This window comes from Bactrocera latifrons, unplaced genomic scaffold (assembly GCF_001853355.1).
Source record: "Bactrocera latifrons isolate USDA-ARS-PBARC rearing strain unplaced genomic scaffold, ASM185335v1 scaffold_32, whole genome shotgun sequence".
In the NCBI taxonomy this organism is placed as follows: Eukaryota; Metazoa; Arthropoda; class Insecta; order Diptera; family Tephritidae; genus Bactrocera; species Bactrocera latifrons.
In genome coordinates this window covers 635,326-651,591 of record NW_017536852.1, presented here as the reverse complement: position 1 = coordinate 651,591, position 16,266 = coordinate 635,326, and the positions used below count along the sequence as shown (strand labels likewise).

The 16,266-nt window shown below is 37.6% G+C and overlaps 1 protein-coding gene across 2 annotated transcripts in view; it reads right to left on the bottom strand.

Annotated features, from left to right (window-relative positions):
* Positions 1-16,147, bottom strand: part of LOC108971067 (E3 ubiquitin-protein ligase HECW2) — a 36,263-nt gene extending 20,116 nt beyond the window's left edge. The window contains exons 1-6 of one of the 2 annotated variants that reach the window (XM_018936886.1): positions 15,679-16,147; positions 15,170-15,625; positions 13,847-15,103; positions 13,290-13,775; positions 12,403-13,223; positions 12,009-12,175 (exon numbers count right to left, since the gene is read on the bottom strand). In XM_018936886.1, the coding sequence (XP_018792431.1) occupies positions 12,009-12,175; positions 12,403-13,223; positions 13,290-13,775; positions 13,847-15,103; positions 15,170-15,625; positions 15,679-15,733 (3,242 nt within the window). In that variant the 5' untranslated portion in view covers positions 15,734-16,147. Of the gene's footprint in view, positions 1-12,008; positions 12,176-12,402; positions 13,224-13,289; positions 13,776-13,846; positions 15,104-15,169 lie in introns of both variants that reach the window. The other variant, XM_018936887.1, reaches the window with a different exon arrangement.
* Between the last annotated feature and the right edge of the window lie 119 nt (positions 16,148-16,266).

Below are 16,266 nucleotides of genomic sequence, written 5' to 3'. Positions count from 1 at the left end.
AGTTTTCCATACAAGAACTTTTTTCCGATCGTTCAGTTTGTATAGCAACCATATGTTATAGTGGTCCTCTATCGGCAGTTCCGACAAATAAGCAGTTTCTTGAAAAAAAAAATGACGTTTGCAAAATTTCAAAACGATATCTTAGAAACTGAGGGACTAGTTCGTATATACACAGACAGACGGACGGACAAACAGACAGACATACGGACATGGCTAAATCGACTCAGCTCGACATACTGATCATTTATATATATATTTTATAGGGTCTCCAACCCTTCCTTCTAGGTGTTACAAACTTCTTGACAAAATTAATATACCCTGTTCAGGGTATAGAAATGTTTACTTCGGCTGCACCGTAATTCTAATGTAGTACCCTTCACAGTTGTATTTCTTATAACTCTATGCCCCCAGTAGTGTAAAGAATCTTTATCTCGATTTATTATCGGTCAGTTTGTTTGACAGCTACATATGTATGTATGTATATGATATCGTAGTCTGATCTCAATAATATGATCCGAGTTTGTAGTGTTGCCTTAGAAAATAATAAGATATTGGCGGAATAGTTGAGGCATATACAGGCACACAAAATCAATTGAAAAATCCCCATATGACTTTTAGTTAATCCTAAACTTCAAAACGAGCGTATATATAGACAGATGTCAGACGGATCGTTAGGTTGTAAATTATAACATTTTAAGGGGTCAGTAGGGTAATATTTTTTAATTTTTTTTTTTTTTTGCACTTTTTGTTCCCTTATACCCTTAGAATTAATGTAGAAGCAAACTTTACCATTGGAACGTTTTAAAAAAGGCCCAAAAATAATAATACCGTTCGACGTTCGGAGCGTTCGGAGTGCACACCTCGTTTTTCCCAAAACACACATTTTAAACTGGCAAGCATGATTCCGATAGAACTACTCAACCGATTTGCTTAATTTTTATTTAATTTTTTTTAAATGTTCACAAAACGCCTGGCTATCGTCCCTACCAGCTTCATAATTTTTTATAATTTATTGACCATGAAAAAAACATGGGGAAAAGTTAAAAAAAAACGTTATTACTATTTTATTTATCAACATTTTTTCATGATTCTAGTAGGAACGATAATCATTCACGTACTTTTTAGGAATAAATTGCGTTTTGTGTTTAATATTATATAAACCAAACATGAGAAATCGTGTGCCCCAGTGAAAAAACGCATCTCATTCACCCAGCCATTTCTCCCACAATGTCATCGAAAAAACTTCAAAAATTCACTCCATACAATCCACGATATACCTCACATGATGTGTGAAAAAAGTTCTATTGGAGAATAAAAATTTCTATGAAAAAAAGTATGTCAAAAAAACCGGCCAGATTAAACTACTGACCCCTTAAGTGAAACAACTTTGATTATTGTTAAAATAATTGATAAAAAGACATTTCGCGTCTTGATAAAATATTGCTTTTTGAAAGAAAAAAATACAGTTGAAGGAAAAACTTGGCTTGATGTCGAATTTTCGGACACTGCCTCAGAAAAGTCAACCATCAAGTACTGGTATGCTATAAAAAAAAACTCTGTCGCTACAACCACCACAACACAACAAAATAGATTATTACGGACGGAAACATCCGGAAAGTCCATAAAATAATTTTTGATGAACGTAAAGTGAAGTTATACACGTATATTAGGGTATGACAAAGTTCTGGGCAAGGAAGGTGCCGTGCGACCAAAAGCAACGACGACGAGTGCTTGGAGATGTTCAAACGTAATAAACCCAAGTTTTGGCGCCGATATGTAACAATTAATGAAATATGACTCCATCATTTCACTCCGAAGTCCAATTGACAGCCATCCGAGGGGGCCAAAGCAAAACGCAACAGTCGACTGGCAAAACATCTATGCATTGGGCTTCGAATTACTTCCGCATCCACCGTATTCTAACAAAACTAGCTGGGAAAAGTTTTTCGTCGAATAAAGAAGTGACCGCCGTAACTAGGAGCTACTTTGAAATAAAAGACAGATCGTACTACCAAAATAGTATTGACAAGTTGAAGTGCCGCTATATTCAGTGTATCGCCATGAAGGGAACAATGTTATGTTGAATAAAAAACGAATTTTGCCAAAATGAATTTTTCGTAGGGCGTGACCTTTTCCATTGACCTATTATAGGGTCTCCGCCATTTTCTTATGGGCGTGAATTATGTAATGAATTGAATTCCGAATGTCTGCCCACGTGTCCACGTGTCGATTTAGACGTCCGTCCGCCATAAAGACATCCATCCACCATTCTATGCCTGGCAGTATAAATTTTACTAGAAATGTATATATACTGATAAAACTTGATTGATGTTTTTCTTGACAATCTGACCACATTCCAATAGAACTCAGTTATCCAGCTCGACTTTCTTTGAAACATGGACTCTTTCTCCAGTGAAAAGACTTTTAAGTCATTTTCAAGTGATGTAATATTTTGTTCTAAAAATACTTCCCCCCCCATTTAAAGTATTTCTAGAGCCATTTATTTATATTTACTTTAAAATTTTATGTATGAACACCATTATATTTTAAGAATTAAGTTTAGCATAGCCACAGTAACATGTGTACATAAATATATACTTATCTAACTACTCATTTATTCGCCGAAATAAAGATATGGACATAAAAATGTGAATTAAAATCAAAGTGTGTAAAGTAACACTAACTTTTCGAAATAATTGGTTAATTATAAAATAATATACACTTCAAGCTAATCATTCACTATTCAGACAAGAAAATCTAGTAAAATTTTCCGCAATGTTTTGTTAAAGGAAGAAGTCTTCAAAACTTTTTTTGCTAGTAAAAAAAATTTGTCACTGGTAATCCGTACTGCAGTTCTGATTACGGCTCTGCCTTTGACAATCTCACTCTGAATATGAAATTTTTCCTGGATAGTCTCCACCGAGACACCGCTGCAGACAGACAGTGGCTAATACAATTCCACCAGGGTCTAATTGTAGCAAAGGGTTTGTTCTGCCCACTTAGTCTGCTTCACAATTACCAAGAATATTACCTGGAACCCATGGCTCGTTACGATGTTAAGTCTACTAAGAGATATAGGCATTAACTATTTTTGGCGAAACCCTAAGCGACTTTAGTAATTTTAATCAGTTGTCTATCTGTAGGCTTACTTTAATTGCTGTGATCTCCGAAGTGGTCTGGTAGACCCGAAGTCATTGTGGTGTCTCATTTTGCTGAAAAGAAACCACCTCCAACTCAATTATCTGGTTAACTCCCATCAGTTCATATGCTTATCCCTGCAAATCTGTGTTATTCGGTAGAAATAGAAACTTACAAAGTATCTTAGAATGTTCCTTTTAATAGGTGACTAATAAGGAGGACTTCTGTCTTACAGAACAAGTATATTGGCATTAAATGTAAAATATGTCTTTTACAAGGACAATAGTGTCGAAAAGTTGTAAAATCGCTATATCTTTAGCGCCCTGTTTCGAGATTATATGATAATATGTATATTTAAATTGAAAACATAAATTATTATTGAACAGTTTCTATTTTTATGCCCAACAATGTACATGTTTTAAGTATATACGTACAAACAGTGAATAATTGTATCGAATTTTGATGACAAAAATTTTACACAACACTTATTTACCCAAGCCACATCTCTCATCCCACACACACACCCATTTAAAGTGGGCAAATAAAAAACAATTAACTATTCATAACAGTAGATCCACCCATAATTTGTAGCGAATAGTATTAAAGTATTTATTTATGTACGTACACAAACATACAGAGTTTACTTAGTGATATATTTTTTGGACAAACACGCAAAAGCGAATATAAATAGGTGCTTAGGAGGGATGTTTGGTGTATAAACATCGAGATGATGTTCAATCGTTATCAAATTGTTCATTATCAAACATATGTATACGAATAGAAAATTGGGTAGTTTTCTAGTATCCACCTGTGACAAGTTTTTATATGAGAAAATGCTGGTAGTGAGTCATCCTCTTATTCCAGTATGTATGTATGTACGTATGTATGTATAGTATATACAGCTGTCTTATATCGAGCATAATAAAGATTTAATTGCAAAAATCTAAGTTTCTCTAAATGATATGCGCATCACATTAATTTTTTATGCCAGATAATGCACGAACATGTCTATGCGTAAGTAATACAACATACATATGTACATGCATACATACTTAATATTGTCCGTAAAAAATCAAAATAATAAAGCATTTGCTTCACACCTGTTGACAGCCAATTAATTTAATATTCAAAACACTTCCAACCTCTTTCATTTATAGGTTAATTATGGCAAAACAGTCAAGCGTTTTTTTTTTTTCAAGATATATTTAGATATAGTTTCATGTGCTTAATTTTTTATGAATTAAAAAGCAGGTGTCTACTTAGATAACAAAACTGTAACCTAAGGATGCCGAGGTTTCGTCGGTGCTAAAAGACTGTGTAAACTGACGTTGAACAATAGCAAAAGCTCCGTCAAGATCGGGAAGGACCTCTTCAAGACGTTCGATACCAAACGAGGTTTCAGACAAGGCGACTAACTTTCGTGCGACTTCTACAATCTATTCTGGAGAAAATTATTCGAGCTACAGAGCCTAATCGAGCAGGTACAATCTTCTATACTCGTATAGAAGTGCACAGCTGCCGGCGTACGCCGATTACATCGATATCATACCGTTAGTTCTGCTTTCTCCAGACTGGATAAGGAAACGAAGCAAATGGGACTGATAGTGAACGAGGGCAAGATGAAACATCTCCTGTTGACAATCATAACTTCGAAGTCGTAGATAATTTCGTCTATTTTGGAACCAGCATTAACACCAACACAAACGTCTGCCTTCAAATCCAACACAGAATAACTCTTGCTGGTGCTACTTTCGACTGAGTAGGCAATTGAGAAGTAAAGTCCTCTCTCGTCTAACAAAGACAAGTCACTCATCATCCCCGTCCTGCTGTATGGTGCGGAGGCATTGCCGATGACAACATCTGATGACTCGACATTACGAGTTTTCGAGAGAAAGATTCTATAGAAGATTTATGGTCCTTTACACATTGGCAACGGCGAAAGCAGCAGTCGATGGAACGATGAGCCGTACAAGATATGATATGACTACATTGACATATGTAGTTCAACGAATTAAGAGAGAGTATTCGACGCAGTACGCGCCAGGGGAAGCACAGGAAGAGGAAAATTTCAACTCCATTGGAAAGGCCAGATGAAGAAGGACCTGGCTTCGCTTGGAATCTCCAGTTGGCGTCAAACAGCGACGCTGTTCAATATGTTTGTTTGCCAAAGCTCTATGGGGAAGGCGAGGTAGAATCATATTGTCACTTTCTTCTTCAGATTGAAATTTCTCCTTCGAAGAACCTATGGAAGAGGTCGGGTTTAATATTAACGCTTCGCCAAACTAGTACGATCTGGTGATCCACTTTTTGCTGGTTTTTGCTAACACAAAGAAAACTGTCTCAGTGAGATCCACCGAATTTGAATCAGCCCTACGACCAAACCTTACCTAATCTAGATTTAACTACAAAACCAACCCTCTCTTACCAACTTGTTATACATATGTACATATGTCGACCTCAAACCCTAAACCGCATATTATCTTCTAAAAAAATATTGGCGACATGAAAATTTCTTTTGAAATCACCTCTGATTACTTCAACTTCATCGATAAATTTAGATGCTTACAGGTTGCAACTACTAGATACACGTGTCCAGGTGCTTAGTAAATGTGTAATCAAATTAGTGGTTATCATTTGAAAGATGAATAATCGCTAATATGTCTTCATTATTTCATAATATTTAGCAACAAGTTTAAATGGAATGAGCAAACGGCTGATAATTGATGGTTGATGTGTTTATTAGCTCACCGAGGGTGGAAATTAAAGCGAAATTAACATATTTACATATTTATATACATATGTAAGTATGGGTATTTCAAATAAAGCGCTATTTTAATTGCAAATGTACACACAAAGGTGTTTCATGAATAATAATTATCTGGTAACCGCTAACACGCCCCCAACCAACTAATTAAATCAAATTATATTTTTATACTTATATAAATGTACAAATATAAACATACATACGTTTTGTAGTTGCAGTTCAATAACCGAAAGTAATTACAACAGTTAAGAACGTATTATTGAAATTGTAAAAATACCATAAAATAATCTAATAACAAGAAAAAACGATGACTTTTGTTGCCACCAAGCTAGAATACCCTTCACAAATAAAAAAAGATTTCATACAAGAACCTGATTTTGAACTAGGCTATAGTGATACGATCTAAAAAAAATTATTCGAAAATTACGCCGATGCCTTGGACAGTAAACTATGCTAAATGTCCTACCTGAACTTCATTTTGATCGAACAATTTGTATAGCAGCTATACGCTATAGTGGATCGATGTGAAAAAAAAAAAAGTTTTCTCGTTCAAGAACTGAAACCAATCGACCTTCCCAAGCGACATCGCTTCGCTCTATGGACTCTTGAAAAGTTCCAAGAAAGTCCAACCTTTTCGAGCCAAATTTTGTTCAACGAAGAGACTCATTTCTGATTCAATGAGTATGTAAAAAAGCAGAATTTCTACATTTGGGATGAATAGCAACGTTAAGAGATTCAAGAGATGAGATTTCATACAGAAAACACAACAGTTTTGTTTGGTTTGTGGGCCGGAGAAATCATCGATCCAAATTTTTTCAAAAATGATGCCGGTGAGAACTTAACCGATCACCATAGACCGTTCTCACGCCATGATAACCGACTATTTAATGTTTGAAATTTAATCTCGTAATTGCGTTATTTGGTTTAAACAAGACAGCGTTACATCAATCAAGGAATTTACTTAGAGAACACTTCGCTGAGCAGATAATTTTACGTTTTGTGCCGACCGATTGGCCACCAAGATGTATGATATCACACCTTAGACTTTTTACAATGGGGATATGTAAAGTCTAAAGTCTATGCGGACAATCCCGCTTCGATTCAATCCATGGAGCAAAACATCACTCGTATCATTCGCCAGTTACCAGTCGCAATGCTCGAACGAGTCATTGAAAATTGTACTTAACGGATTGGACCTTCTGAGACGTATCCGCGGCCGACATTTGAAAGAGATAATCTTCAAAAAGTAAATGCCAAGGAATGTTCTTTCGAATAATAAATAAACATCCCCCATTAAATTTGAAGTGTCTGTGTTGTTTACTTAAAAAAAAATGTAGGGATCCTCGAAATGGATCACCCTTCATATTATTTTACTGGATGTAACAAACTTCATGGCGAACTTTATAAGCCCTGTTCGGGGAATAAAAATTAAGCTGCAGCATTAGCAGACATGTGAAACATGGACGTCATTTTCCTTATATTATATATATTCAATTTACATATCTTCGCGATATCAAATGACGTATATATTATATATGTTTCACGTGCCTACTAATACTGCAACTTAATTTTTTGGAGATGATTTTTTTATTTTGTTTTTAAACAATATTACACATATGTACGTATGTACGTATTCTTTTAATATTGCGAAGATATAAAATGACGTCTATTTATATACGTGTTTCTATTTTTAATGCCGATATGCTAATTGTTTTATTGCGGCTAAAAGCGTATACTAAGAAATCAATCAGTTAATGCGAAGCCGTCAAAAGATTTCACAATCACACATTTCTTCAAATAGCTATTATCATATATTTATATATTACCGTTGAATAACAGCATCTTAATATTGGCTAATGGCAGGTGAAATGATACCGTGCTCTTAATTAGTATCAAGTAATCAACTCATAGCTGACAGCCATCCAGAACCACCCCCTTGAAATATTCATTTCGAAATCATAAACAAATGATTTGTGTATAAATTATAACGACACTGTGGAGCCCTTTTACAACTATTTACGAAATGCACGTGAATTAATAATTAACACAAATCCATTATGATTCACTTTTCCCTAAACTCAATCGCAATTTACATAATAATTTCAAAAGAAACAAATGCAGTGGTTAAGATAGAATTAATCAGATGAAATTAGCTTACAAGCTAGTGATTCAAATAGCGTCTAAGCATAACACCGCATTTTCTATATTCCAAAAACTCATTTATTGCGCCTGCCGTAAGATAATTTAGATTAACTTAACTTCTAAACTCCTGAGCTCCTGAGCACCTGTTGATAAACTGCAGATGCCCGACAACTCAAGTTTTCCACGGCGTTTCTGGGGATTTGAAATACATAGGCATACATACATATCGAGAGAATAATGAACCCACAAATGATGACAGTTCGTATTTCAAAGGTGCTGAAATTTTATCTCGAACAACGCTAAGCGCTACTCGGACTAGACGACAATATAGTATACCTACATAATTAGTAGATAGATTGCAAAATTGAATTAAGATGATCTTTGGTTTCGAAGGAGTTATAAGCTGATAAACAAAAACCTAACATATTCTCTCCTCTCTCGTACTCTTTCTCAAACCTTAAATGGCTTTCATTTCGGAAGTACAGTAAATAGCCTGAGGATGAGAACTGTAGCGAATGATGACGCTTAGTAAAGGATGCTTTGTTGTTCCAAAAAATGTGTACAATAGTACTCTTTGGTGCTATTGGGTTCTCGAGAAAATTTACTTCGCTATTTATCCTAATAGATTAGACTAGAGACCACTTAACAGTATTCTGAAGAGCTGAATATCGATCCCTTTAGAAATCGGATATTGACGAGCGAACACTTTGCAAATCAACGCTGTTTAGTATCAATTTAAAAATCTATGAGCTGTGGGCAGAAAATAGTAAAGCTTTTTAATTAAAACTTGGCGAGAAAATCCATTCTTCAAAATATTTTTTTTCCATGTTGGTATAACTGTCAGTTTGAGAAATGTCACATCAAAATAATCATTACTGTTTAATATACGCTTGCCTTTGTAACATACATAAAGTCCTCGGTGATAATTGTTTGTCGCGAGCAAGCGTTTTTGATTGGTGGAAATTATTGAAAGAGAGTCAAGGACGCGTTGACGACGACCATTAACATCAACTGATGATACACACGAGTTTTTTCGAAAAACACCGTCGCGTTAACGTCAATGCTTTCCGGCCACCAGGAGGTCATGAAACGTAAGTTGTCAAAAAAAATCTTGCGGTATTTTTCAATTGTTCATAAAATTTTTTTTGATGACTCATGCCGGTCTGTTTCGACCAATTCAGCGATTTTATCGCAATTTTCGACGACAGGCCTTCCGGAGCATGGCGCATCTTCGACTTGTAATTTCCATCTTGGATTTGGAAATGGAAACTGTCCATAAACTGCACAAATTTTATTGGCGGCTTGAGATGCATTTTGCCGTTATCGTAGTAGTACTGTAAAATATGCCGTATTTTCACTTTATTTTGCTCCATGTTTGCGACGCTATAACTCACGCACGACTTAAAAGAAACGGTAATCAATCAAACACGTGTTAGCGCGTGAAATGAGCTTTCCAAAAAGGTATAGCATGATCCGATGCGACGAATAAAACTTGAACTACGCGCTGTCAGCGCCAACTAGCGAAAATACCGCAAGACTTTTTTGACAACCTAATATTATTACTGGGTCTAGGATCAATTGATTTTTCGTGCATTTTTTGCTAAATTTTCAACCTGTATCGTGCCGCAACCACTGTATTCGTCTGATTTTGTTCCGTATGACTTCTGGCTATTCAGCAAACTCAAACGACAAGTAATCAGCCAAATCGTACGGCTTTAGAGGTAGAATCGGAAATCTCAGGCACTCAGCTTTCCACAACCGAAAAAGAACGGATTTATATCTAAAAGTTGACAACATTTGTTGATATTCGCAAAATTTCCCCCTTTGCAATTAATTGTCATTTCTTCAGAGGTATACACCTTTTGCACATAAAAAAAAAAATTACTGCCGAAAGTGCATTGACCTAACTGCGAACACTTTATATTGCAGCTACTAGATATGTATATAAAAGTTTATATGTACATAGATATCTACAAATGCATATGGATAATTAGCTAATCACTGCAATAATAATGGAAAGTATCGCAATTGCAAATAATAATCGCAATAACTAATAATATTTGGCATTTAGTGGAAATTTTTACCCAACCTTGTTAGGCGAATAGACAACCTTGCCACTTAAGTTTAGCCATAACACACTTAAAGCGAAATCATTCATGCAGGACCAACAGTTAATTTATGGCGGCTCTTTGAGTTACGCGCACGACCACGACGCGCCAAAGCGGCGCTGCAGAGGAGTACAGCAACAAGTGTACAAGCGAGCTTTGATCTTGAACGTTTGCGAAAATCGGAAAGCTATGTTAATTACGGCGAACAGGAAGTTCATGCAGCTAAAGCTCACAGCCTTGTTTTGTGGCAAGATTTTGTTGTTCCATTACGGCGGTTAAACGGATTAATTGAGCAGAAAAAATGAAATGCTTGTACTTGGGGCCATTTGAGTAAAGCTGACAGCATCTTGTAATTGATTTAGATTTCGATAAAAACTGTTGCGGTGACATTTTACGTAAAAAGCGTGGGAAACAAAAGATTTAGATTGGTTATTAAGTGAGTTCGATTAGACATGCAAATGGGAAGTTGCATCGAACGACCTTCTTATAATAGAAATGGTGGAAAGCGATTTAGTTCGAAGCTGTGGAATTAAATTCAACTAACGAGTGATCCAAATGGAGGCACTTTTTTCAATAGGTTTTTTTGAGAGATCACGCTTGCGTCGGGTCAAGCTGTCTTGTTAGTTTTGTTTAGTATTGTTTGGCATTTAATTATGGAAAAACTAACACCTGAACAAAGTTTACAAATCGTTCAATTTTATTCAATTTAATTCAATTTAATTAAATTTTATCAATTTAATTCAATTCGTCCTCTATAAATAACGTGTTTAACGCCCTCCGCTCAACTTAATGTCAACATAATCGGCCTACTGAGCGTAGTAATTTTGAAACATTTGGGACGAAGAGTAACCTGAAGAGATTCAAAAGCTGACATTTCATCAGGAAAAAAACAACGTTTTGGTGAGCTTTGTGGGCCGGTGAAATCATATCATGTTAACCGATTATTTGATCCCTGAAATTGAAGTTCGTGATCTCGGCGACAATTGGTTTCAACAAGACGGCGCCACTTCCCACACATCGCAACAACCGATGGATTTATTGAGAGAACATTTCGGTGAGCAGATAATTTCAGGTCTTGGGTCGATCGATTGGCCGCCAAGATCATGTGAGATCATACCGTTAGACTTTTTGCTGTGGGGATATGTAAAGTCTATAGTCTATGCGGACAATCGATTCAGGCCTTGGAACAAAACATCATGCGTGTCATCCGCCAGTTACCAGTCAAAATGCGCGAGCGAGTCATCGAAAATTGTACTCAACGGATGGACCATCTGAGACGTATCCGGGGCAAACATTTGATGGAGATAATATCCGGTGAGAAAAAATTCTCCGAAACGGCTGAACCGATCCACTAGAAACCACATGATGTTCTCAATCAATTAAGAGACGAAGTAAAGTAGAGTGTAGATTCAACAAAATGTAGACTTTGACGGGGTTGTTCCGCCGGAAAAGCGGTATCCGCGATTTGAGTATTAGAGAACGGAATTTTACGGTAATAAGTGTCAAGCCATCATACACATTTTTATTATAGAAGTATTACCATCAGGTAGTAGGGTCACTCAGATTACTCGACCCAACTTTTCCCAACGCTTCGGACGAGACCGCTGAACGATCTGAAAAAAATGACCGCAGATAAGCAGTAGAAATAGAGGGATAGGAGTATAATAAAAAAAAATATTCGCAAGGATTTATTATAACGGGGACGGGCGTGAATGGATTGGACTATTACCTCGTGAAATAACACGAACGTAGCCGCGTAGGTCTGATGAAGCAACTATTTTACAAAACGTATTTCTTTCATTATGTTTTATAACAATTTGATAAATAAAAATACGAAACATTTACAATTAACTCACCTTAACAAAATAGTTAGCTGCAAATCGTGAGCTAACCGCTCCAATGCCGGTACACCTTCTACACGTAGAATATTAATTTTCTCACGCAAGGAACGTGAAACTGTATTCTGACCATGTCTTTCACGTAAGATTTCCAAAATATTCGGTTGACGCAAAAACGCGATAACCTAAAAGACAAAAACAATAATTAAAAAAAAATAAAGATGTAAAAAAAATTAAAATTTATGTTGTTGCTGTTGTTGTAGCGGCAGAGTTCTGCCGTTCCCACGACAGTCGGGTCTACGTAACCGGAACGGACCCGAATATTTATTCGGTCAAGGACTGTCAATTCGGCAGAACTCCGCTACAACAACAACAAATTAAAATTTATATCCACTATCGCCTAGAAATTTACCTTTTCATTGTAAGCTACAGGCACCTCGTTGTATTGCTCGTAATTGCTAGCGCCGCCAGTGGCGCCACGCAAAGCACCGTTCGGGCCAGTGCGTACAGTGTTTGGCGGCCTTGGCGGTGGCAGTGGCGGTACTCCCGACGCCGAAATACAATTTCCGTCGAGCGCATCGTATTGGAAATTATGATGATGCTGTGGTGGTTGGTGTGGATGATGAGCGTGCGGAAAATGTGCTGAGAGTTGTGGCGATTGATGGGAAAGCAACTGATGCCTTTGACGTACGACACGTGCGCTTTCAATAGGCAAGCGTGGATCCATGAACGAAGTTTTACGATTATTGTGATCGATGAAAAACTGTTTACCCGACTGATCGAGTTTAGTCTCCCAGCAGGAGGGCAAGTCTCGATTGAGCTGTGCGAATGTATTTACCAGCGCCACCAGATCTTTATTATATTGATAGCGCTGAAAGCATTGGGGATCGCGGCGTATACGTATAATCATGTGTTTTAGTGCAGGATTGCGATTATATATCGATAATGCATCCTCATTTGTGTGCAACATGGAATAAAAATCGGGACGACAGAGCATCACAACAGCTGGATGCACAGAAATACTGAGATTTTGTAGATTACCTAAATTATTACTATTTCCCGCGTTTGGACTACTGTACATGGAATTTGGGTATTGATTGGCAGTGTTATTACATGCAGCATTATCGTTGACACTGTAAGCGGAGGCATTCGAGAGACGATTATCGCTAGTAATTGTGCGTCGAATGGACTGATAGCGTCTATCCAATTGTTGACGATGATGGTGCTCACGTCCTGTAAAGAAGATGCGGAAGTAATGAGCAACAAAATCCAAAATAAGCATCTACAAGTTAAACTCACCAGCGCCATTTAGAGTTGCACCTCCATTCGTGCCAGGTCGCTGCCACGAAGTTGTACGTGTCGTATGATCAATATAGAAAATGCGTCCATGACTATCCATACGCGCTTCCCAAGCGGGCGGTAATGGTTCGGTGGCAGACTCACCTTCGCCGAAAGCCGAACTTCCACGAAGAAAGCCGGCAGCAGCACCACGTTCCGGTATGGATGGTAGACGTGTGCTGCATGCTTCATTTGCTATACCATTTGTATCGCCAGCTTCTACTAAACCACCATCAATGGCGTGATGTTCTGTGACAGCACCATTTCCCGCACCAATTGCAATCGGTGGGGACTTTGGCATTGCCGACAAGTTGTAATCCATTTGATTGCAGGTCGCACCGCTTAGCGAATTGTCCATTGATGCCGCCAATGCAGAGGTGTTGGATTGTAGTCTTTGATGGCGACGCGCATGGTGTGTGGGAGTAGGTGGACATACGAGGTTTGCGCCTATTTCGTTTTAAATTACGTAAAAATTAAACGCACACATAGAAATTTAATTAAAACTCGTTGAAACTTACCGACACCACCGCCAACTCGTTTTAATAACCTTTGTTGCGGGCGTATATGAGTAGCGGGCGATGATGGTCCACTTCCAAAATTGGAACTGAATTTAAATTGAGTCTGAGGAGTTGGTGGAGAACTAGTTTCAGGGCTTAAATTTAAGTCCAATGGCGAGGCACTCCGTGAGGAACATCCCGAAGGTGGACTGCGTTGACATTTTGGGGAGAGCAATAGGCGTGGCGAATGTGTGCCGCCAACTGCTAAATCATCGTAATTAAGTGCGTTACAAGCTACAGGACCCTTTCCATTCGACATGACGCGAGTTAGTGGTCGATGCTGGCGTATATGTGGAAATTGATTTGCAGTCGTTGCATTGGTTACGTTCGAACTTGAGTTATCTTTTACAGGAAATGTTGGAAATTCATAAGTTTCCGAAGCCGGCACCTTCTTTGTAGTAATCGTATTTATATAACTATCTGGGCCAATCTTTTTCTTAATTAATGGTTTAAATTTCACGGGAGTTTGATTGATTGTGCCTGAGGGCAAATCATATTGCGGGCTAGTGGATGTAGGAGGGACATTGTTAAGGAGTAGTAAAGGAGAATTATTTGTACTGCTTGTAGCGCTACTAAAGCCTTCAGTTGAGCTGCACCCAATAGCACCAAAGCTATCCATCTTCTCATCGATATCGAGTATATCAAACTTGAAAACATCGCTTTGCATGTTTAAATCTTTGCCCAAAGCTTTAGGCGGCCAAGAACGCTCCAAGGGTCTGTGTTGTGGCTGACGTAGATGTTTTTGTCTGCGTTGCACGGACTTATTAATGGAGTTCGGTTGAAAAGCAGCGGCAGCACCAAGTAAACTTTCGACAGCTGCCTCTTCATCATCTACTACAAGTATGTCATCTTCTACTTCATAAACCGTCTCGGCCGGTACCGTTTCATAACATTCACGCGCAACCCATAAATTGAGATTTTCTGTGCCAGCTACTCCTGATGACAGCGGTGCCGTTGGTGATTTTTGGCTTTGGGATTTTATTTTTTTCTTGGCTCCACTTTGTGGTGTTGAATCATTACTTTGCGGTGAAAGAGTCCAGGACTTGCGTCTGGCACCACCACCAACACTACCACTATCGCTATGTGAATTTGTTGGTGAAAGCGTAGCAGTTGCCGGAGTTTCACACGATTTGGTTGTGAGCAAAGTCTGCTGACGTTGTTTCTGTTGTTGATCATCAGGCATAATTGTGTGATTTATTTTGTTAAAGTCTTTGAGATCTGAAATCGTATAAAGAATATATATAAAATTATAATTTGTTATTTTTATTATATAATGAAACATACTTTTAGTCCGTTTCGGACGTGTTGCTGTATTTTCATCAATCAAAATATTATCTTTGTCTTTCGTGTTTTTCTTCTGCGGATCTCCATGCAAACAGCACTCGGTGTCAACGAGAACATCATCGTGAATCACATTCGATGTATGAGCTCCCGACGGCGCAGCGGATTCAGTGTCAATAACATCTGTCGCCTGCGGTAAACAATGTGCACCCTCGATCTCTTCGACATCCTCCTCAAAACTTTGCATTGTTTTGTTTACAGATGTGACGTCATTCGTTATTTTAAGAGTGTCTAAGCAAAGATCCGGTTCACTGACTGCCTCATAAAACGTGTTACTCTCTTCTTCATCGCCCCCATCGTCGTCATCTCCCATTCCACGACCGTCAGTACGACCTTTACCGCCATTACCACCCTCCCCGTTCGCTTGGTAACCCATATCTGCAGCCAACATGTACAAATCTGCAATAGTTGCTATTTTATTACTTGCCTGTCACGCCGGTATTGCATTTAACTATGTAGCTCATGAATATCGGCTCTGCACGCTGCAATTGCACGTTTTTTAGCCATTTGTTTTGCTCGCGCTATTCTTCTCACAATTCTCAGACAAGTTTATTTGTTCTCTTCAAACTCGTTCTGTTCCGCACATATTCACCCGCTATCCTCTTCACTTCTTTGTTTCCAACGATCATAGGACAGAATGTAAATTTATAGATTTTTCTAGTTGGACTAATTTAATTAAACTTCCATGCTTAATTATAAATATCATATTTTGTATTTTCCAATACATAGGGAGTCCTCATCATATGTTTCTTTAGTCCGTGTAACAGTTTTCACTTTTTTTGTCACACTTTCTACAACTACTTCCGCATAAAAATTTTCGCAACCATTTGTAATGGATTTTCTCAATTTTCATATTTATAACTCAATTATTTCACAAATTATTATGCTTCAACACCTGCATGGAGTATTTAGTAATAATTTTATAATATGTTTTTAAATAAATCACGCTTTTCACGTAATATTTTTGATTTTTCAAAGATGCATTGCCGAAACTTTCTTTAATAACATAAAAATAGTAAGGTTGTTCCTCAACATCATTT